Raw genomic sequence first — 21,473 nt, 5'->3', positions numbered from 1 at the left:
GAATAGGATTATTTACGATGTCTAGCAAAATCCAACAGTGTAACTGTATTTTTATTTATTCAAATCATTGAGATCGGCTTTTTACTGTTTATCTACACAGCTTTGTCTTTTGAAAGCCTATTCAACGTCAAAATCCAACTGATCTCCCAACAGATGGTGTTCAGTGTCCACACAAAAAAGATATATGGCGTCGCCATAGAAAATCAAGCCACTTGTGTCCATAACTTTGATTATATGATCGAAAATGAATATAATAAAAAGTAACAACATTTATTTAAACTTTCTTATATGAAATTCAACTAATGTTGAAGAAAATCAGTAAAAAAATGACAAAAATGATAAAATTATGAATAATAAAGCTTGATTATGCCTTTATTATTTGTTTGTACTGATCAGTGATCAATAAAATTCACCCCACCTGATAATAGCGATTGACCTATTTTTCGTTCATCACAACTGTATTTTAACTTCAAGTTGTTAGTAGTGTTTTGTAAAGTTGAAGCAGATGTCAAGCATTGGAATAACATTATAATATCGGTGTTTTGAATTAATCTTACAGTTTGTGTTTGTGGTTCATCGATTTGTAAACAAGCGAACAATTTTCAATACAGACTACATTTTAATATTTTCCCCGAGGCATTCTTTTGAAAAACATCACTGAATGACTGTAATTAGTGTATAAAGTAATTCTAAAATGAAAATACAAACGTGGAGATGTTTGTCCTTGTGGATGCTCACCATGCTATATGCTTCAGCTATGGCTAGTAAATTGTCAAAACGAAGCCCAAATTCAGCAATTACTGTGAGTAATTCTGGAATTTCTTATTATTTACACCGATATATTTCGGAAATATTTTAAAGTGCGAAAGCATTCAAAATCTATTGTCGGTTGTCATTGAGTTGAGTATGTGGACTACAAGAAAATGGTCCACAACCTTGAAATTGAAATGTCATTTTTAATATTGCTGTAATCATCAACATTGTACACGCGACCAATGAATATATTTCTTTTTTCTCATATCTGTTTCGCTCATAATGTTAATCAACATATATTTGGAGGTTCATAAATATATTTTGATCGTTACATAATATGGCGCTGGATCTACAATGATAACGTATTATTAATGAGAACTCGTTTTTTCTCTTGCTGTATTTTAAAACATTCGTTTTTGTTTCACGTGCAATTTGTATATAGGACGATATTATTGAGATGGATGATGGTGTTCAAATTGTACGAGTCACACGTGCTACACCAGTCCTTCCGCCAGGTGTTACAGATGACACTCCAGATTTGGACAGGGTGATGGTAATGCTTGTAAGTACGATCAATTTACCATTTTTGGAGTTTTTCCAACATTTTTTATCAGAATGAATTATATAAATGAATATCATTGATAATAGGATATAACTCCTGAACTGTATGGTGATTCGGCCTCTCGCGCTTATGATATTTCAAATGTGTTTGGAGGTCTAATTATGGTAAGCAATGATTGGAATTAAATATATATTCAATAAGTTCACCAACTATTTTTTTTATTTTCAATTACAGAACACTGCACGTAGATTTGCAGCGTTCGTACAATATTTCAAGCCACTTTTACAAAAATCTCTAACTGTGAAGGGTCTATATCCACCACCACCAACAACAACCCGCCCGCCACAGACTACAACGACAACAACTGAATCTAATGATATTTAAGTACACTTCTACTCTACAAATATATTTAATAAAACCAATTTTACTTCTTGAAGTTTTATTTCATTACTCTGAACACACAATCGTTAATTCTATTATATCTCTTTATTTCATTAGGTTCAAACATTTAGTCTACTATTTAAGTTTATATTTTATTGTTAAGGAAAATCACACTTAATTTATGATTTGAAAACAAATTGTAATTACTACTAAGGTAGTACTTCAATTCTTCCATACTTTTACAAAGTTATAAAACATTGGAATATTCCAAGCAATTGGATCATATATAATTATCGTCATCAAAATGATAAATGACAAAGTGATGAGCAGGAGCGAGTGGTTGAAATTGTAACTCAAGTAGTCATAGATTTCACTGAATATAGATTGGATCAAAGTTTCTAATGTGATATTAAGTATATTTCCAGATTCTCGTTCAAATTTACAATTCAATAAAAAAAATTTAAACCAAAATGGGTATTGACAGTGATGTCGATTACAACCTGGATGTGGTCTTCTCGGAAATTGGAGACTTTGGATTATTTCAAATGTTTACAGTTTTTCTCATTTGCCTTCCGAATGTGATGTACGGTTCATATGTGATCAATTACGTTTTTACTTCGAATACGATTGAACACAGGTTAGTCCATTTGATTAAGTGACGGCTTGATTTAATGATTGAATGGATAAGTTTCATATTATTGCATTCTCTCAAAGCACTAAAAAAACGACGCAATTAGATCAGCATAAATTGCACTAATTCAATTGTTGGTTACTATTCTACCGCCAACGCTGTTAATTGGTGGTTTTGATCTACTTAAATCATGTTATTGTGTCTAAACCTGGCTATATATAGAGCGATCGAGTCGAACAATTGTTCAGTTCAGTAATTGTTGAGATAAACGTTCAGCAGCATAGACTTGCTCCTCGATTTTTTTTCCTGTTTTTATTTGTTTGCTTTAAAATGGTTTCAGTTGGGAAAAAGGGTGAAGTAACAACAACGGTCACTGAATCTGGCCGTGTTCTAAACAGTTTGGCCAGAGGCCGTTTACTTAGAGCCGGAGTACGTGTACCTTATTATATCAAGGGTGATGTGAGTTATATCAAAAATTTTTATTCCATTTTTTTAATTTCTAAAACAAAGAAGAAAAAACAAAAAAAAGTAATTAAATCGATATCAGAGTAAAAGTATATACATTATACTTATATTTTTTAATTTCATAATTTTTTTTCAATATTATTTATAGCCAACATATTCGTACACCCGAACGCAAACCGTTAAAGCAGGACAAGTTCGAACAGAGGTATTGACCGAGGAAAAATGGAAAGTGACTTATTGATATGGATGTTACATTTTTTGGTAAATATCATTTAGCAATCGCATGTTTATTTTTGTTTGCATTTTTTTCTCGAATCATTTCAGGTACACAGACTTGCCATTCCAAGTAGTTTGTCGCTGAATATGGTTTTTCTTCAACACACAATTGATTACTAATATATTATGTCTCAACGAAAAATTTCGATTTTATTTTAAAATTCTTTCGCTAATAAAAAAAATATGCACAAATTTAAATCGAATCAACTGTTTTATTTTGCATACGTAATTAATTTATGGTCTGAAGTACGATATTTATTTCCGGCATACCAGTTATGAAATTTATATTTGAATATATTGTAGACCCACACATTGTGGGCATTTCATTTAATGCTAAATTAATTCTAATTTATGTGTTCAATTGATCATGTAATTTTCCAAAAAAAATTTTTTGCTTGAGTGTCAATCAATTATTAATTGCAGCTATCTAAATACATCGTTTGAAAATTATAAAAAAGCTCTTTAACCAAATATGGAATCTCACATTAAATAGACAATTGAATTCTATGCCACAACGATATTTTATAAGTGTTTCATGATAATCACATTTACGGTAAAAAATGTACAATTTTATTGAGTCAAGAATTCAAACGCATTAATTAAAATTGTAACAAATTCATTTGATTGAATTCGATTTAATTGTTTCAATATCTACTATATAATTGGCAGCAAAATTCGTAGAAATTCCGAGTTAAATGTTTTTGAACTCAAGGTTTTGTCTAGATTGCTAATCAATCGATCGTGCATCGTCTCTATTAACGAATAAATATTATATTCTGTCCAATTTGAACAATTTCCAAATATCATTTAAATTATGGTTAAGTTCTAAAGTCTTATCTGTTCCAATTGATTATCTGGATGCTCGATAATCGTAAGACACGCGTAGCTGTGAAGATAAAAAAGACAATTGGAAATAAAAATGGTTTGTGATTTTCAATAAATTTATGTGTAACTTTCAGTCTTTATTAAACGATGTCTTAGATTTAATTTATACATTTACTTAAAACGGCAAGTGGATGTGTTCGCTTGTAAAGCATTTAAAATCACACGTATGTATTCCAATTGCTTCCATCTTCGGGTAATAAGTTGTTTGTCACGAGTAAAATAACATCAATAATCCACCAAATGCCCAAGCCACCTAATGTGAGCAATTTTCCGACTGCTGTTCCTGTTTGGCCCAAACAAAATCGATCCATTCCAAGGAAACCAAGTAAAATGCTATACAACAGTGTTGTTACAAAATAATGTTCGGTGTACTTGATGCATGGAACGCCCTCACGATAGAATGACCTTGATCCATAGCATTCGATTTCGGGAAATACCGTACAGGGCACTTTTGTTTTCTCCACATCATGATAGTTAGCACCGCCAAATTTAATGCATCCATGTCCCATTTCATCGCGTGCCGTCTTATTGCCTTTGTGGTCATAGGGCTCTTTGCAATCGAGAAATTCAATCGGAACAAATGAACATCGTACAAGTGGTGAAAGTGGATTATAATCGGAATCACTTGGCGAACGATTTTGTTCTTTGTCTTTTTGTTGTTGTGAGGCAAATGATTTGCCAACAATTAATAGAGAAAACACAAACAATAACTCATGATACATTTCTTTTTGTTGTAAAATAAAATTCAGTGATTTCTACGAGATCAATCTGAATGTACTATGCTACCACTTGTCTTTTGTTTATTTTCACCGTGACAGTGACAGTTTGAGCGAGCAAAAGTGAGCAACTCTCCTTTCAATTGAAGTATTTTCACAATAGATGGCGCTGGGCGGTACAATATTTTCAAAACACACACATTACATCGAGTCGAAAATCGTCGAAATGTTTTTTTATTTATTTATTTTCTTTTTGTGGACAAACTACAACATTTATTACACACTTAAAACATATATTTATTCATAATAATATTAAAATTGTTTACTTATAAAATCATGTGATTCCATGCGATTATTTTGGGATTTTTTTTTTTCAATGACTTAAAGCCAAAATTTGATGTACTTTTTCTTGCATTAATATAAATCATTTTGTTAATATAATAGTAAAATTATAATTGCTGTCTCTGCTGTTTTTTCCTCTTTTCTGCTTTAACTTTTCCTCCTTGTTTCCGCTTAAATGTTTGTATATAAAATTATGAAATTAAAAAAAAAGATAAGAAAAAAACCGTCTAATGAATTTCGGTTTTTGAATTTTTGTTTTTGTGATCTTGTTAAATAGGGATAGATAGATAGAGTCTTGTTCTTGTTGTACATTTAATGCGTTGCGCCCGCCTTGTGTTCTAAGAATAAAAAATATGTTCCAGCTGCATACGCGATTGTGTTGAACAAACCGAAAACCTATGGAAAATGAGAGAAAAAAACACGCCAAATTAAAAAGAGTGAGAATTTATGTGTGTGTGTGAATGATGAAAATGAAGAGAGTGTATAATTTAAACTTACGGCTGCTACAATATTCGAAGCACGTCCCTGGTAATTAACTCCGACCCAGTTTATCAATTGGAACAATGTTGTGATGGCATAGCCAATCGTAAAAATGCCAGTGTTGAGAAGTTCCTGTGGAATTGAATGAGATGGGAAAAGACACGATTATAAACGGTAATTCAAATACCATTAAACATCGCAAATAGAGAGAAACAAAACCGCTCGAGAGTAGTACGCACATCACTACGTGACAACGTGATGGGTTCGTTGGAAGAAGAAGAAATTGAAAAAAAAGTGTCATATATGAATTATTATAGCCGATTCTTGAGACAAGAATAATAAAAACAAAACAATCTGGAATTCGAAAGTGGCAGAAAAACCAGCGACACGGAAATGTGCACATCAATCTAATTTAAATTCAACGTAAAGACGCGTGAAGAATAAAATGTCAATCGAATAAAATTCAAATGTTTTAAAACTTTTCACGACGGAAATCAACCCAATTGAATTGAAATAGAAAAAATCTTTGTTCAATTGAATTGCGAAACGGTTAGCTAATATTCGACGAGGCTACGATACAAAATTGAAGCATCAAAACAAAGTCTGTATTTTATACAGCTCATCAAAATCATAAGAAACAGGCGTTCGTGTATCTTTTTGAAATTTTATCGATTTCAAGTAGACCGTGAATTTGAATGCGTGCAGCATATAGAAACAAAGTGACAAAATATTTATTGAGCTTCAAATATTCATATGTGTAATTATAATTTACTTTTCTACTTTATCGTCGTCGTCTTCCAGTTTCGATGAAATTAGGGGAAACCGATCTATTATTTATTTCGATAACCTCGATTGATTTTGGTTCGTTTAAATTGAAATGATGGCAGATACTCACCGTTAATATCCAATTGACCGATAAATTGAGAACCTCACGAATGCCCAAAAAGTAAATGGCAATCCATAATAGCGTGGCGATGAATGCGGTTACAACGACAAACAAAAACCAATGCGTCGATGTAATCAGAGCCGGCGATGCCAATGACATACAAATGATACCCAAAACCTGTAATTTTCATGAAAATATTTAGTTTTTAGCACTATTATTATTCGAATATTTGTTGTTTCATTTTTCACATTAAATTTTTGGCACAATGAACTCATTCATTCTTTTTGGTACAGTCGGTGTGAAATGAAAATTATTCAAACTTTTTATTGGGAATGATGTAATCGATGACGTCGAGTCAGCCGTTTTACATGTCTTATTGGAAACACCTATGGTGCAAAAAAAATTTGTTCTTGAACACCCACTGATGACAACTTTGAAAACGAGATGAAAACAAACTCACTCTGTTCGGTGAATAACGTTCATTCTTGTTTGATATAGACATTGATGCCGAATTCATTCACAACCATTGATTTGTTAGTTTTGCATTTAATTGATGTTCAAAAATCTCTGGTCTGCTTCGTATCGAGGCTATTCGAGACGGTAGTAAATTTTAGTCAAACACCAAAAAAATTACATTCCTTAAAAAGAACTGCTGGAATTTTGTGTGAATTAATTGGCTGAAAATATTTCTAACATCTCATCGATTCCACCTGACTGAAACTTTGATTTTCTTAAATGGAATTTTACATATTAAAAATAAAAATGTTTTTTTTTTTTTTAAATCAAATTGTACGTTGAATTATAAATATTTTTGTTTAAAGCAAGTAAATAATTGTAAAATGACTAATTTATTGAAACAAACGGATATGGCGTCAAAGTAAACGTAAGAGACTTTGCAAATTACATTTTATGAATAATGTCATCAGAAATAGCCGAGACAAAGGTGCGTTCTTTGATAAAGCACACAGTTAAAAATAATAACACCAATTTTACTCAGAATTGTTATCTTATCCGAATGTGTCTTTGTTGCTATCTTCTCTAGAAATATCTGAATCAGAATGCCGCTTTAACCTTACAAATTTGAATATGATTAAATTACTTGAGAAAAAATCGTAATTTTTTTCTTGTTTCATCGCAAACAATTGGTTGCGTTTGATTGTAGAACGTTGTGTTTGTTTAAAACAATAACAACAAATCATGTCCATAATCTTGACCAGATTTATTCCATTCGCGAACCAAATTGGCTGTGATAAAAATCTCGATCATGATTTCGTCAAAAGAAAGCAAAAAGAAACCATTGGCTAGCAAAATTATGGAGAGAAAAAAAAATCATATCTTATCGATTCAAGGGAGATTTCGAAATTGGAGAAGAAAAAAAATTGCACGATAAAAAAGAGATGGGATTTCATCTAAATCAAGACTAAAGTGTTGATCTCGAGTGATAGTCTTTGTTTGGTTATGTATACGCATCGTCGATGCTATATTAGAAAGACACATATTTATGTATAAAATATCCGAACCGGTTTCTGGAAGAAAGAGAAATGTTTCGCGATGTTCATGGAAACGTTGTGAAAAACAAATTCACACTGCGCATTAGAAAATGCCATAGAAACAAATACAATAGCGTAATAAAGTCGCCCAAAGTGAAACAAATGACCGCTAAAATCGAGTAAAGCCGTTGCGTCGCACCGAAGTGCCGATTGTTCGTGATTTTATAATTGCACGCTTTTGATGTTGAAACAACTGTTTTTATTTTCATTATTTCATCGCACTCGTCTATCAAATATGTTAAAGCAACAGCTTTCTGAACGAACACATTGGTCTGAATGTAAACGAGATCTTATAAATTGTTGGCTAGAAAAGATGAAAGTCTCACGTTGGAATGTTCCAATAACTTGTTTAATGACGCCCTATCTCAATTTAAAAATGTTCAAAAGAAGAACAAAAAACAAATCGCAATCTTCATAGTTTCGTGAGTTACACATAGTTTTTCACACTTGACCACAATTGAACACAATTTGCAAAGCAATTTTATTCAATCTTTGTGTTCACTGCACTCAAGATTCGTTACTTAGTATCTGAGAACTTTCGTTATTATTTCGCTCTTTAAAGTTTAAACTGCAATTTGATGTTACTACAATTTGGTGCTCGGTTGTCCAGCGTAGCAATGTAAAAGTCAAGATTAGTCCATAAATAGCGTACGACTAAAGTAAATGGTTTGTCTAGTGAAAGTGCAATAAAATCCAATTTATGAATGTTACAATGATTATATTTATCCCGTTCAAGTTGAAAGCACCACGATACAGAGTCGATAATGTTATTATCAAGTAGAATTCTTGCGTTCACCATGCTGTGCTTTCGAATACGACGCTCTATGGCTCTGTCAATTTTTCCCAGGCATTTTTCTGCCACACATTTCCTCCGGCCCGCTTGTATGCAAATCATTCAATTTCCTCTCTAATAATAACTCGTTAAAAAAATGCTTTGCCGATTTCTTTTATGAGCGAAAAAAAAATGTGAAAAGAAAAACTTTGGCCTTATTTTGTTTTATCCAATTTTATGTAAATTTTTTAAATATTAGCTTGATAACATTGGCCGTTATTTCACCCAAATGAAATGCTAGAAAGAGAAAAGAATTATCGTATTTTTCCGTTTTATATGTGGATCCATTGTTGACGTTCAATAAAAGACGTCTGATGGACGAGTGCCAAGAGAATAGAATCCAATTTGTCTAAAATCATTGTGCAAATTGTGGTTTGTGTTGAGGTGTTGTGAGCACACAGGAAAAGAGATTGTCACACTATTTAAGGTTTGGTCGCATGCAAGAATGTCTTTTCATAACATTTGAAATGGCCTCGCGAGAACAAGTCATCAAGCGGAAAATGCACTGAGCAAAAAAAAAAAAGAAATTCGAGATTGACAACGAACGCGAACGATATGGAAATTAATTAATTCATGCGATTCGCTTTGCTCACGTACATATTTAGAAGCAAATAAAACACACACCGATATGAATCGTAAGATATCGTAAAATTACCGAAGTCATTACACTCAGAATTGAAATTCAAGTCAGTGGAAAGAGAAAAAAAAACAAACAAACATGGGTGAGTTCAAAAGAAGACGAAAAAGAAAGAGAGAATTCCACACAACGATGAACGAAACGAGTTTGAACAACAATTGGCAAACATGAAACTCAATATGCAATGGATTATGTTTTCTTCTTGTTCTGATGCATAACGCAAATGCCTTTTGTTTTAATGTGCTTCCATTCATTGGAGTAGGTCATCAAAATACATTTGTTTTGTACTTTTTCTCTCCTTCTATCACTCCTTCTTTCTCCCCCATCTCTCTCTCTCTCTCTCTCTCTCTCTCTCTCTCTCTATTTCTTTCGTTCGCTCGTTCGTTCGCTCTCTTCAACATTTTTACGATTTCTCGCCGCCAAACCGCTCTATGTTTGTTTACGTTTTGTTTTTAATTCATAAAAATTGCCTGCTTTCCGTTTGCTAGTCACGTACACAAACCGAATCGCAGAAAATCATTTTCGTATACACTATCCCCCAAGTGAACGTACGAAAACTAATAACAAACAGACAATTCTACGATCATGATCAATTTTCCAATTCATCGAAACATTTTATGCATTTTTGATGAATCTATTTCTGGTTTTTCGATGAATTTTTCACACAGCCATTTCATTTAATACATCCATTCCGTTTCAAATGGTATTTCATGAGCTCTCATATTTCTCGCTCAATTCAAATATAGAAACAAATCATTGTTAATTTGTTGCAGTTTCAATCAATTTAGATTGCTAAACACAGAATTCGAAAATAATCGGATTCTAAATCTTCTGCGAGACTATTTCAATCCACGCGCAACTTAATTGCTTTATTTTTACACGTATAAGCTCATTCTATATGTATGGCTTTACGTCAGAGTGCATTTCACTTCAAGCGAATGCGTAAAAAAAATGTTTACCGTTCTTTTTAATTGGCGAATTCTTCAGCATGTGAATGTTATTTGAGAGCAAATTAAAAAAAGATATTTACGTCGAATTTATTCGCGAACAATTGAACGTGGAGATGACTACTCCCGTTAATATTCATTTTGCAATTGCCATAATAATGAACCGAAAAACTCAGACTTGAACAGCACCCACCCGACTTCAATATAATCGAGAATGGCTTTAATACGTGCATTAAGACCCTCAACATTTTACTGGGTGCAATTCGTTTCTTGTTTACGGTGTTTATTTTGGGCAATTAGATGATGTATCCAATAATAGCAATCGACGCGATAAAAGTCATCAAAACAATTGCTTGATGTAGTCAAAAGGTTACACAGCATGAACGGGGGAACGATTGTTCAACGAATTATATTCGTTTAAAATTGCATCGACGATTTGTTTTGAGTGGCGGTTGTTTGTCAAAAAGGGACGGCAAGCAAAGTAAATTAATATGAGTGTGTTTCACCGATTCGATTCGAAATTCACACATAATTTAATGTAGCCTTGACTTCGGATTGCTATTTCAATTAACATCCAGTGAAAATCACAAACTACTGCACACTCATTTCGAATGGCGATAGAGGTAAAGCCGTGAAACGTTGCCGCTGTCGAACATTACAATGTTCAAATGACATCACATCGTAAACGAAAAGAACTAAAACTAACAGTCGTATTTTATTTACGCTGCAAAAATAATCCATTAGCGCACTAAACTTTAATTATATGCGACACGTACAGAGAGAGAGCGAGAGAGAAGAGGTGCCACTCGAAAATTTATGGATTCTCAAAGTGTATTTTGGTACATCGGAGTGAATTTCGAACGGAATTTACGGTGACAATATCGAAGAGTCTAACATAAAAATAGACATTCAAGTGTCAGACAAAAGAAAAGATGTCAAATTGTTCGTTTTTGGTATTCAATTCGAGAAATTCACCGCCGTCGTTTCGTTGAATCAAAGCGATAATCGATCAAAGCGGACAATTTATTTCGAAACGAAACTGCATTAAAATAGTTGATGAATCCACAAAACGAAGTGCGAACCAAAAACAATGAATGAAAAAAGCAACATGACGATTATAATAAATCATTTTGAAAGCAAACCAAAACATTCAAACAACCAGACTAAACAACAATTTTCTAATTATCGACTGAAAATGCTTAAGAATCGATTTAACATTTACTTGAATCTTTTATAGTTGTCATGAAAATCATTTTATTGCTTGCACACAAAAATGCAAAAATGTGCACATGGAAAAATAATGGGCCACACCATGCCGTCTTCAATCGCACTTCAATGTTATTTATTAGCAACGATTCGATACATTCATGGAAATGTAATTGTCTACACTACGTTGGGCGTTTGCTTGGCATTTATTTCAATAATTTAATTTCCACCTACGGCCATATAACATTGGTTACGTCGAAGCACCTCATTTTGACCAAAACGTGTATTTAAAATAGTCCATCAAAATGTTGAATGGCAAATATTTAGCGTGTCGTTAGGCCAGTTTTCCCTTTCGTCGATCACATTATTTTTCGATCATAATATGCGAATAAAATGAAACACATTCATTCTCACTTTTAAATTTCCCATTTGAAATGAGTGAACAAAAAAAATTTGGTTGTAACATTTGTTTCGGTTCCACTTGCAGTAAAATCTCGGCATTAGTTTTGGTATCGCGAAATGAGATTGGCATGCGTTGAGAATCGTAATGCGCAATCGGCGTATGTGTGTGTGTGTGCAGTGAGCATAAAAAATCATTTGAGAATGTTTGGAATGCAATCGCATGCATTTTTCAAATGTAGATATAGATAGAAAAAGACGTTCACCGCGCCGATACGAAACGGTTTTTGTGTATGGCAAAAATAGCAAATGTGTATTTTCAGATGCCTTCTCTTTTTTCATATGCCAGAGAGACATGAGGCTGTAAGGCGAAGGCAAATCATGTAAATTTCGTGTGTCTCGGCGTATAATCGCGGCTTGAACATAAAATGAAAAAAACAAAGACGAGTGAAAAGTAAACATGCAATTTTTATGTGTTTTGCTTACCGTTAGCGATGCGGGTCAATGACCCAGAGTAAAAAAAAGTATGTGCAATTCGGCTACACAGTTTCGCATCGGCACAGAAGAAAGAAAACATTTTGTTTATGTGGATGTTTTGACTGTGTGGTGTGATGACACATTCCCTTTGAATGTGCTCCGCTCGCAATGATCGTTTTGAAACGTTCTTATCTTTAACGAAATGTTGATTATACAGAATTATTCAACAGAAAATCGATTACTAAACAACATTTATACGATAGTCATGTATCATACTTCTTTTATTTACCTCATATTTGATATTTTCGAACGTACAATTTTAATGGATTTCAATGTGTGTTTGTTCATTAATTATTGACAAATTGTCACTCCTATCTATGATGATTATTCACTTCGCTCAATACGCGCGTTCATAATTTGTACAATGGCACCAAATTGAATTTGTGCTACAAACAATGCCGATCATTCATACTTAATGCAAACGTGCACCGGCATGCGATGAGTTTGTCAGAAAAGCTGCTGACAATCAATTTCAATTTGGTTTCCCTTTCACATTATTAATTTTCATTTTTCAATTTTCATGTTCAGAACTGTCTGGCGAAAATGCCATTTGAAAAACGGAATTTTAATCGTGAAAATGGTTCAAGGTCAGTTTATAATATCGCTCGAGGAAGCTTTTTTATCGATTTTATTGCGTATAAATTTTCTTTTCTATTTCGCTCTGTGCTCGTTTGGAAACCATTCGAAAGTGCTTGTTCAGTGCCAGGTGGTGCTAAATATAAACAGGTAAAATAAACATTGAAGCAAATAAATAATTAAAAGAGGTTGCAAAGAATGAATTTGTTTGGTGTTTCGTCATGTCTGAGCGCGGACACTCCGACACTAATACCAAACTAATCGATTGAAACGGTTGGTTTTCTCACCGCAACTTTATTTTCAATTAAGCTCTAGCTCGTTTATGCCTTTCAACTTGATTAAATCAAAAATGCAATAAAAGCGATGTTGCGTACACATGCCTGGTTCTCACAACGCACACTTGACTCTAGTTATTATCTAATTATTGTCAATAGAATCAAGTTTCACTTGTAGTTTCGATTTGGTCAACAAACGCTCCCATTCGACTGTACTAACGTCAATGCAGTCTTATGTATGCATATTTTAGCTCTGCGCCAGAAATAACAACGAAGAAAAAAAATGCGCGGGATTTTTTTTAACAAGCAACGGCTGTTTTGAAATTAATTTCAATTTCATTTGTGACTTCCAATATAGTAGTTTGTTTAAAATCCCGTTCGCCTACATCTCGATAAAATCATGTCTCATTCAAATTTTGCATACGTTTACCGACGTTGTTTCACATGTAAGTATGGATCGATCTCTCATACACACGATCGTGCCATTTTGGCATCCCGAGATCATTGCGCCATTTGGCATCCTAAAGTGTCGAAATTATTCAAGCGAGTTCGCACATTGATGAAGAAAAAAACACATTAAGTTTGAGTTACGCAACTGACAGAAGCATCGTCTCGTGAAAATCGAAATCTTTTCAAAACAATAACATCACATTCATCTCGTTTCTGGTCGAAAATTGGTCAACGGCAAAAAATGGCGGGCTAAAGTGCGTTTGGCAATTTAGTTTTTCAAACGGTTTTTCTTCCTTTAATTAAGCGCTTTTTTTCATAATAATATGGAAAACCTGTGCTAATTTAAACAATTTTTTTCTCAAAAGATCCATGTGTCAGTTGAACACTTTCCAAATAATAAATTGGCTAATTCACTTTGTAGCTCGTGCTGATCAAATAAACATGCCTTAATTAATCCAAAAGTAATGATCTATTTTAGTTTTCAAGCCATTCTCGAGGCTGTCATCGCTGAAGCGTACGTAATCTTCCAAAAAAAATAAAATAACATTGAAATCTGAGCAAATCACGTCAACGAATTTATTAAAAGGCATCAATCCAAAAATGTACAACAGACGTATCAAAAACATTGACAGTAGGCAGTAACGACAGTTGTATGCACATTGCGCGACAATAATACCGTGAGATGTACAAAAGATTCTCGAACACCGTGCGAGTAGAATGAGTAGTGAAAAAAACACACACTTGTTATTTAAAATGTTTTGTTTATCGCTATTGTGGCGCGGTGCAAGCAGTCAACAACGACTCACTCTACTTAATTTGTGTATGTGTTTTTTTATTTAACATCGTCGATGATGACGACGTTCATATATTTTTGAAATAATCGTATCGAAATGGATTTGGTGCTACTTTGGTGTATCGTCGTCTTCCAACTTTATGTCAATTTAAAAATAAAATTTTGTTCGAAAATGATGAAGAATATGAAACATCGCACACGCTCAAGTTCATTTCAAGAATAACACAAATATCATTTGTGTTTGTGACAAGATATACGATTCGAATTTAGAAATCGACATTTATTGAGTACGCGTTATTAATTTGATGAATAATTTATTAACAGCGGACTGATATCGGATGGATTTAGAATGAGAATTTTTGATAATTTTTGACAAGGCTATTTTAGAAGATAAAAAATAGATGAAAGAGACCACTTTAACCTCATTTTAAAGGGTGCCCCATTGAAAAATCAAAAGAATTGGGAAGGACACACCTAATTATTTGCATTGAACTCAATATTTACTGCACAGGTGTGCACATGGAAAGTTTTCCGAATCGATTGTGACGCTCACATTCAGTCGTAAAAGACAAAACAATCTTGAATTGCATATTGATTTTTGCGGTTGCGCTGACTTAATAAAATTATTATTTCTACACTGACTTAATAGACATCGGCCTATTTGATGTAAATGAATGAGATGTAAATGGATATGAGTACAAGTAATGAATAATATGACCTATCGATGGGTCTAAATATACACTCACCAATTGTATGAGTTTCAAAAGTCCGGGCACGGATTGAAAATAAGCTGTATTGAATGTGATCCAACTTAATGGGCCAGCTGCTGATTGTTGTGGTGCAGCAGGTTTTGGTGGTGTTTGGGCGTTATTCCGATTGCCCGATTCTACAGTTACGACAGTTTCTGACATCATTTCAGTGTTGTTTGTTAACCGTTTATCTCGAACGAAAAAAAAAATGTGTATTCTCTTTGTCGCGATGCTGTGAAAAATTTACGGTCTATTTTGTTGTAAGATTTCACCTTAAAATACTTGTTTTCTTTTTTTGTCTCTTTTGTATAATTAATATTCTGAATAGATTCAAGTGTTTCGAAATCTAATGTTCTATGACAATTGAATGTCGCACACTTTACTTTTCTGTGAACCGTTTTTTCTTTCTCGAGAAAACTTCGTACATACACAAAACGTAAATTATTATTTTTTACAATTTATGGTAGAATACACCTTTTTCTCTTTACAAACACAATTATTTTGTGTAAATATTATGCGACCGAGAATCGCAATGGTACGGCGATGAATTTTAAATACGAAATTGTGAGGCACAAGAAGTTAATGAAGAGAGAGCGAGCAACTTGTTGCTGCCGTGGATGCAAATGTTCGACTGAATGAAATTAGTTTTTAGAAAGAGAGCTTAGCCGCCGACTAAAGCAATGTGTAGTACACACCAGTCGGGTATCACATCTGTGTATTGCGGAGCTTGAAACGTATCGATATTACGCTTCACCAACGGCGTCGGCGGCCACTGCGACGACAACAACGCATTCAATACCATGTGTGTACAGTACATAGATGCATTTCGTTCTCGTCGATCCGCAAAGCCAATATCAACAAACCGAAGTGAAAAAAAAGATTCAAAACAAAAATATTGAAAACGTTTCTCTTTTTTTCATTCCGAACAACAAAAACAATACCGTAAATCGCTTTAGTTTCATTCTACACGTTGAATGGCCATAAGTTATCATCTTGCCAGTATGATTTTGTTGTTGTGTAAACGCTGAGCGGTGCGACATACATTCAAAATCAAAAATGAACGGAGAAAGAAATAGCAAAAAGAAAAAAAAACTATAAAGAGCTGAATTTATTAAATAAACTTGCTGTAATTTTCTCTTTTATTAACTAAAAGAGTCTGGTTTTTTGAGCTTTTTTCATTTGCTCGCAGAGAGGTTTCTTGAGATCCCAGTTTTACCATCAGATAAAGAAAAACCGTTAGAAAATTTAAATGCAAACCAGAATGCCCACGACAACAGAATCAATTTTAAATGTTGTTTGTTGCTCAGGTGCCATTACCCACCGAACCAACCAGTGCATATTCATTTGATCAAAACGCTAACATATGCCATCGGTCATGCACACATTATGTATTCCTCTAATATACTCTCTTCCGTTTCACTCAATCAATTATGGAAATTATACCGAAAATCATATGGAAATGAAATCGAATCGACCTAACAACATGAAAATAACCACCGAGAAATATTCTATAAAAGTTTCATCGAGCCATTTGTAGTTGCCAAGTGCATTAGTTCAAATAGCATCGAGTTCTAACTTTTCATTAACACTTAACGGACGAAAATGACGACAACGCTTTTGTACGGTGACATAATGTTGAAACACGCAAACATAGTGGTTATACGTGTATAATAGTTTTGATTCATGGTAAATGCGACACCAAGCGCGCACTCCACTCGATTGGACATTAATCAGCCCACTCAACAACGGCTAAATATTAACATTTACCCAACGATGCGAAATATAAATAAAACGCTTTTATAAATTCACGTTTATTGTGGTCATATTCGATGTTATTGATTTTCAGTGGGAATATGCGTGTGTTTGTGTACATGTTTTTTCCAACTTTGAATTTAGGTTGCAGGACTAGCCATAGTCAATCTGATAAATAATTTCCGAGCGGTAGGAAAGTAATAATTACCTTTCGGGCAGTATGTTATATTCAAATAGTTCCAAATATTCCACTTTTATTGGGCCATTGAGTTTCGTTTTTCTGTCGATTGTGGCATAAATCAATAAAAAGTGTTTATTAAATACATGAATATTTGACATACATGATTTCGAATAAAATTTGATGTTTTTTTTTTCAAAAAATTTTTTTGTGTCACACTCAATCCAATTACCTTCAAATCCGCCATGGGGAAGGTTCATGATTTAAAATTATATGATTTAATCGCGTGACAACCAACTCAATACACTTTTATCGAGTCATATTGGTGTGCTGTTTCAGAATAATAGGTTTGACGTGTCTTGTTCTCAACGGCAATAACTATTCTGGTGAACTATGTTGGTGAACTATCGTCATAGAATGAAATGTTCGCATAGATATATTAACAGTGGCGATTCGGGTTGGAAAACAAAGCGCAGTAAATCTTGATGTGGCGAAATTTTTCTGCCATTGTGTTGCCATGAGGTGTGCCGGCATTGAATCGTGTAAGCATTTATGAAGAATCTTTTCTTTTTGTTCCACTCGAAAAAATGTGATGCGCTAGTGACAAGCCCATGCCACGAGTTGTTCATTTCTTAAATCTGATAGCGCTCCCTGGAAACGGGGAAAAAGGCTCATTAAGCTCTTAAAACTCATTTTCCCGATAAAATGCGATAAATTGTCGCTATTTGTTGGAACATCGGTATCGTTGTCAACACTATCAACGCTTGTATTGGAAACACCGGCGAAGAAAAAAAAACAATTCATCAATCAAAGAAAAAAAATTGTTCTTCATAATTTTTGCACTACATATTTAAATTGTAAAAATATTCTCACAACTGTATTTTCATCGCGATGTTCTTTCTTTTGTGCTTCAAATGATTCTCTATTTGCACATATGAAGAAACATATAATTTTCACAACAATAAATTACATACGCGCACGGCACACATAACAAATACATACGACTACCCAGTGTGACTTCAATCGACGAATAATGGAGATGCAAAACAAAAAATTGCACACTTTAATTGTTTTCAGCATGAGAATTTATTATTTCGTTGAAAATATGACAACGCACACCATCATCATTTGTTTGCATGTGAATGTTCAATCGAATGGAGAGAGAGAGAAAGCAAAAAAAAAAAGAATCAACATTGTGGAAATATCGCGGTAAAATAGTGAATACAATGAAATTGATAAAGAAGTAGAACATCCGAAAGAATTTTCGTTTAAAAAAAGAAATTGAGTGTGAGAGTTAGGCGATCGTCGTCATTTTATCGATAGATGGAACTGTCGCTGTGGTGTCAATTGAGTTTCGGTGTCAGTTGAGTTGCTCATCTGAATGGCGGCGCTGGCATCTTTGACAGTTCGAAATCATGCTAATGTTAAAAACCGACATCGACTTCCTTCTTTTTATGTACGGTCTTTATCGCTGTATGTTTGCGGTCCGCTAGATACAAAATTAAATCAAAGGTAATTTTAGTTCATCGATGTCGGAAATCGACAAATTTTTATGAAATTCATTCCATAAATGCTGTACAATTGTTTTGTGTTAAACGTTTTTTCGATTTTTATTGGGATTTTTTGCGAAAAATGTGTTCAAAGTGACGAACGGTGAACGACAATGGTCTTCATACAAAATGCCATTGACAGATAAAAAAATGCGTGTACAAGTGACTTATTTGATTTGGATTTTTTAAATGAAATAAAGTGTTAAACTACATTCCACGCATACTGAACGCCCAGAATTGATATCGATTTGTGTAAAATGTAAAAGAAAGCGAAAAAAACATGATAATTATTTGCGCGCGTTTGAATGTTTACCACCACTTGACAATTGCACAGCAACACGTTTATACATTGTAGTGACTTGCATCGACAAAATATCTCATTTGTTTTCTCCCTTTTTTCTTATCGTTTTAGACAAAATGGTTCGCATGAATGTTTTGGCCGATGCCTTGAAATGCATCAACAATGCTGAAAAGCGTGGAAAACGTCAAGTTTTGTTGCGCCCATGCTCAAAGGTCATCATCAAGTTTTTGACTGTCATGATGAAACATGGATACATTGGCGAATTTGAAATCGTCGACGATCACCGTTCCGGCAAAGTTGTCGTTAATCTAACTGGCCGTCTAAACAAATGCGGGGTCATCTCACCAAGATTCGATGTTCCAATCAACGACATCGAAAAATGGACAAACAACCTTTTGCCATCACGTCAATTCGGGTGAGTTCATTTTACGGCATGCTTCAATCGCATCGATCTTAAAACTAAAGTGTTATTGCGCCAGAATTTTCATTCAAAAACAACATTTTGACTCCCTAAACAATGTAAAAAAAGAATTTTTTTTAAAGTGCTCAATAACAAACCTAACCTCAATTTGTGCCATCCGTTTTGACAATCCTGACTTGTTTTCTTTTTCTCATTTCAGTTACGTTGTGTTGACCACAAGTGGAGGTATCATGGATCACGAAGAAGCCAGACGAAAACATCTCGGAGGCAAAATCCTCGGTTTCTTCTTCTAAACACAATATAAACATTAAGAGGAACTACGTTACTTCTTTTTGATTTCGAAACATTAAATAAAAGAAAAAAAAAACAAATACCAACCTAAAAAGTGTTCAGAAAGTGTTGTTTTTTTATATCAATTGCTACTGAATTTGATTCAAATTAAATTCGATTGGAAATATTTGCAGGTTTTGTGCGATTTTTGAAATTGGAATTGATTGTATCACGTAAAAGTTTCATTAAAGTTCATTGTTGAATGATTGAACATTTATTTTTGCTAGGATCAAGAAAAACCACCGATGAATCCATGAATAGATGTTAAATTTTGCAGCGTGACAGGAAATGTCACCGACAGGAATTCAATTCAGAATATTATAGCTATTGGTACCAGACATTATATTGAGATATTTTCAGCCAGATGAATCAGCTCAGCCAAATATCGTCAGGAGCTGAAATTGAGTGAAAACAATGGAAGTGATGGTTATAATAACACTTACATTGCTACAATCACTATAACAATCACTTTTATTGTTTTCACTCCATTTCAGTTGAGGCTGAAAACATCTCAATATAATGTCTGGTATCCACATGATAAACATATGTGCACAATTTGGATCCGCTTGATTGACCATTGAAAAGCAAAGAAATTGAATTCTAAATTGAGGAAAGTTAATTCAAGTTTTCTTTCCGGTGGAAATATTGCAACACGATATTTGAACTATAAGACAGATACACGGTAGTTCTAAGTCTTGGATTTGCTTCGATGTTGTAATGGTTCTCTTGAGTACAATTCTGTCGATGTTAATTGATATCAAGCCTCTGTTTGTGGAACCTTCTTCTATTTTATTTTTTTTACACTTTTCACAACTACATACCGGCTCTTGTCTTTAAGAGAATGTTTTATATATTTTTTAGATGCTATTTATGGTAACAATTTGAATGATTTGATTAGTAGTAGTATACCATTTGAATTCACGGCATTTAAACTGAACCAATTCAATTGGCTTTATGAAGTCACCACTTGGATCGTCGATGATTTGCATCCTTGGCCAAGTGCCTTTGAGCATGTTTTTCGGCACTCGTAATTTGATTGGAAAAACGAAAAACATGTCCAAGTAAAAACATTGCCGTAAAAACGCTGAAATTAGAACCCGTCTATAGCCGAGTTAAATCGCAAAAGTGGCAATTGGAATTGTTGACAATCGTAGAGAGCGTGCAAACATAATGCACTCTTGCACTAGTACGCAATATGACCTGCCATCGCTTGTATTTGAAAATTTTATTCAACTACCTTACTCTTGAATGCTTCTTTTTTTTTTTTTAAACCATTGAACAATTTTTTCATAATAAAAATCCTTAAACATCCTGGATATCACTCCTTTCATTTTTTTTTTCAATTTTCAAAAAGACTTCTGTTCGCTAAGAATGTCTGAAAATCTTTTCCTTTTTTTCGAATATATCTCACTATTTATCCTATCATCCGTTCGATGTCGCTGATGGTGAAAATGCTATTCAATATCCATGTTTCACGACACTGCATGGTGTTGGTTATCGAAACTAAGTGCTGAGAATAAACAAACAATGTATGCTAACAAGTTAAACGTACGGCTGAAAGAAGAAAAACCGGTTCGCGTTCACAAGCACACAGTCGCACTGAATTCACACAT

The 21,473-nt window shown here is 33.7% G+C and overlaps 4 protein-coding genes and 2 long non-coding RNA genes across 6 annotated transcripts; 3 read left to right on the top strand and 3 right to left on the bottom strand.

Annotated features, from left to right (window-relative positions):
* Window positions 1–473: 473 nt before the first annotated feature.
* LOC116342138 lies at window positions 474–1,742 on the top strand. Its single transcript, XM_031769639.1, has 4 exons — window positions 474–802; window positions 1,196–1,315; window positions 1,402–1,479; window positions 1,550–1,742. Exons 1-4 carry the CDS (start codon window positions 695–697, stop codon window positions 1,697–1,699), a joined length of 456 nt encoding a protein of 151 aa, XP_031625499.1. The 5' UTR covers window positions 474–694; the 3' UTR covers window positions 1,700–1,742.
* Window positions 1,743–2,561: 819 nt separating this feature from the next.
* LOC116341954 lies at window positions 2,562–3,271 on the top strand. The gene is made up of 3 exons (XR_004201213.1): window positions 2,562–2,786; window positions 2,941–3,053; window positions 3,117–3,271. It is a non-coding gene; the product is annotated as an uncharacterized LOC116341954 (long non-coding RNA).
* Window positions 3,272–3,770: 499 nt separating this feature from the next.
* On the bottom strand, window positions 3,771–4,746 carry LOC116341953 (TM2 domain-containing protein CG11103). The gene is made up of 2 exons (XM_031769390.1): window positions 4,063–4,746; window positions 3,771–3,954 (listed from the first exon to the last, which is right to left on the bottom strand). Exon 1 carries the CDS (start codon window positions 4,673–4,675, stop codon window positions 4,112–4,114), a length of 564 nt encoding a protein of 187 aa, XP_031625250.1. The 5' UTR covers window positions 4,676–4,746; the 3' UTR covers window positions 3,771–3,954; window positions 4,063–4,111.
* A 199-nt stretch (window positions 4,747–4,945) lies between these two features.
* LOC116342041 (CKLF-like MARVEL transmembrane domain-containing protein 4) lies at window positions 4,946–15,968 on the bottom strand. Its single transcript, XM_031769514.1, has 4 exons — window positions 15,326–15,968; window positions 6,387–6,554; window positions 5,510–5,623; window positions 4,946–5,407 (listed from the first exon to the last, which is right to left on the bottom strand). The coding sequence occupies exons 1-4, from the start codon at window positions 15,491–15,493 to the stop codon at window positions 5,324–5,326; spliced, it is 534 nt and encodes a 177-aa protein (XP_031625374.1). The 5' UTR covers window positions 15,494–15,968; the 3' UTR covers window positions 4,946–5,323.
* A 450-nt stretch (window positions 15,969–16,418) lies between these two features.
* On the bottom strand, window positions 16,419–18,261 carry LOC116342042. The gene is made up of 3 exons (XR_004201221.1): window positions 18,132–18,261; window positions 17,491–18,021; window positions 16,419–17,360 (listed from the first exon to the last, which is right to left on the bottom strand). It is a non-coding gene; the product is annotated as an uncharacterized LOC116342042 (long non-coding RNA).
* Window positions 18,262–18,652: 391 nt separating this feature from the next.
* LOC116341910 (40S ribosomal protein S15Aa) lies at window positions 18,653–19,918 on the top strand. The gene is made up of 3 exons (XM_031769265.1): window positions 18,653–18,770; window positions 19,221–19,524; window positions 19,730–19,918. Exons 2-3 carry the CDS (start codon window positions 19,226–19,228, stop codon window positions 19,821–19,823), a joined length of 393 nt encoding a protein of 130 aa, XP_031625125.1. The 5' UTR covers window positions 18,653–18,770; window positions 19,221–19,225; the 3' UTR covers window positions 19,824–19,918.
* Window positions 19,919–21,473: the final 1,555 nt, after the last annotated feature.

This window comes from Contarinia nasturtii, unplaced genomic scaffold (assembly GCF_009176525.2).
Source record: "Contarinia nasturtii isolate CC-2019 unplaced genomic scaffold, AAFC_CNas_1.1 Cnas_scaffold_810, whole genome shotgun sequence".
Taxonomy (NCBI): domain Eukaryota; kingdom Metazoa; phylum Arthropoda; class Insecta; order Diptera; family Cecidomyiidae; genus Contarinia; species Contarinia nasturtii.
This window is presented reverse-complemented; position numbering and strand designations above follow the sequence as displayed.

Excerpts from the sequence above, each read along its gene's own strand:
- LOC116342138 (XM_031769639.1), top strand. The coding sequence starts at position 695 with ATGAAAATACAAACGTGGAGATGTTTGTCCTTGTGGATGCTCACCATG. Across the intron at positions 803-1,195 it reads GCCCAAATTCAGCAATTACT|GACGATATTATTGAGATGGA; the intron begins GTGAGTAATTCT and ends ATTTGTATATAG. Across the intron at positions 1,316-1,401 it reads ACAGGGTGATGGTAATGCTT|GATATAACTCCTGAACTGTA; the intron begins GTAAGTACGATC and ends CATTGATAATAG.
- LOC116341953 (XM_031769390.1), bottom strand. The coding sequence starts at position 4,675 with ATGTATCATGAGTTATTGTTTGTGTTTTCTCTATTAATTGTTGGCAAA.
- LOC116342041 (XM_031769514.1), bottom strand. The coding sequence starts at position 15,493 with ATGATGTCAGAAACTGTCGTAACTGTAGAATCGGGCAATCGGAATAAC. Across the intron at positions 5,624-6,386 it reads CGGTCAATTGGATATTAACG|GAACTTCTCAACACTGGCAT; the intron begins GTGAGTATCTGC and ends TCAATTCCACAG. Across the intron at positions 5,408-5,509 it reads CTTCGAATATTGTAGCAGCC|GTTTTCGGTTTGTTCAACAC; the intron begins GTAAGTTTAAAT and ends CATTTTCCATAG.
- LOC116341910 (XM_031769265.1), top strand. The coding sequence starts at position 19,226 with ATGGTTCGCATGAATGTTTTGGCCGATGCCTTGAAATGCATCAACAAT. Across the intron at positions 19,525-19,729 it reads TTGCCATCACGTCAATTCGG|TTACGTTGTGTTGACCACAA; the intron begins GTGAGTTCATTT and ends TTCTCATTTCAG.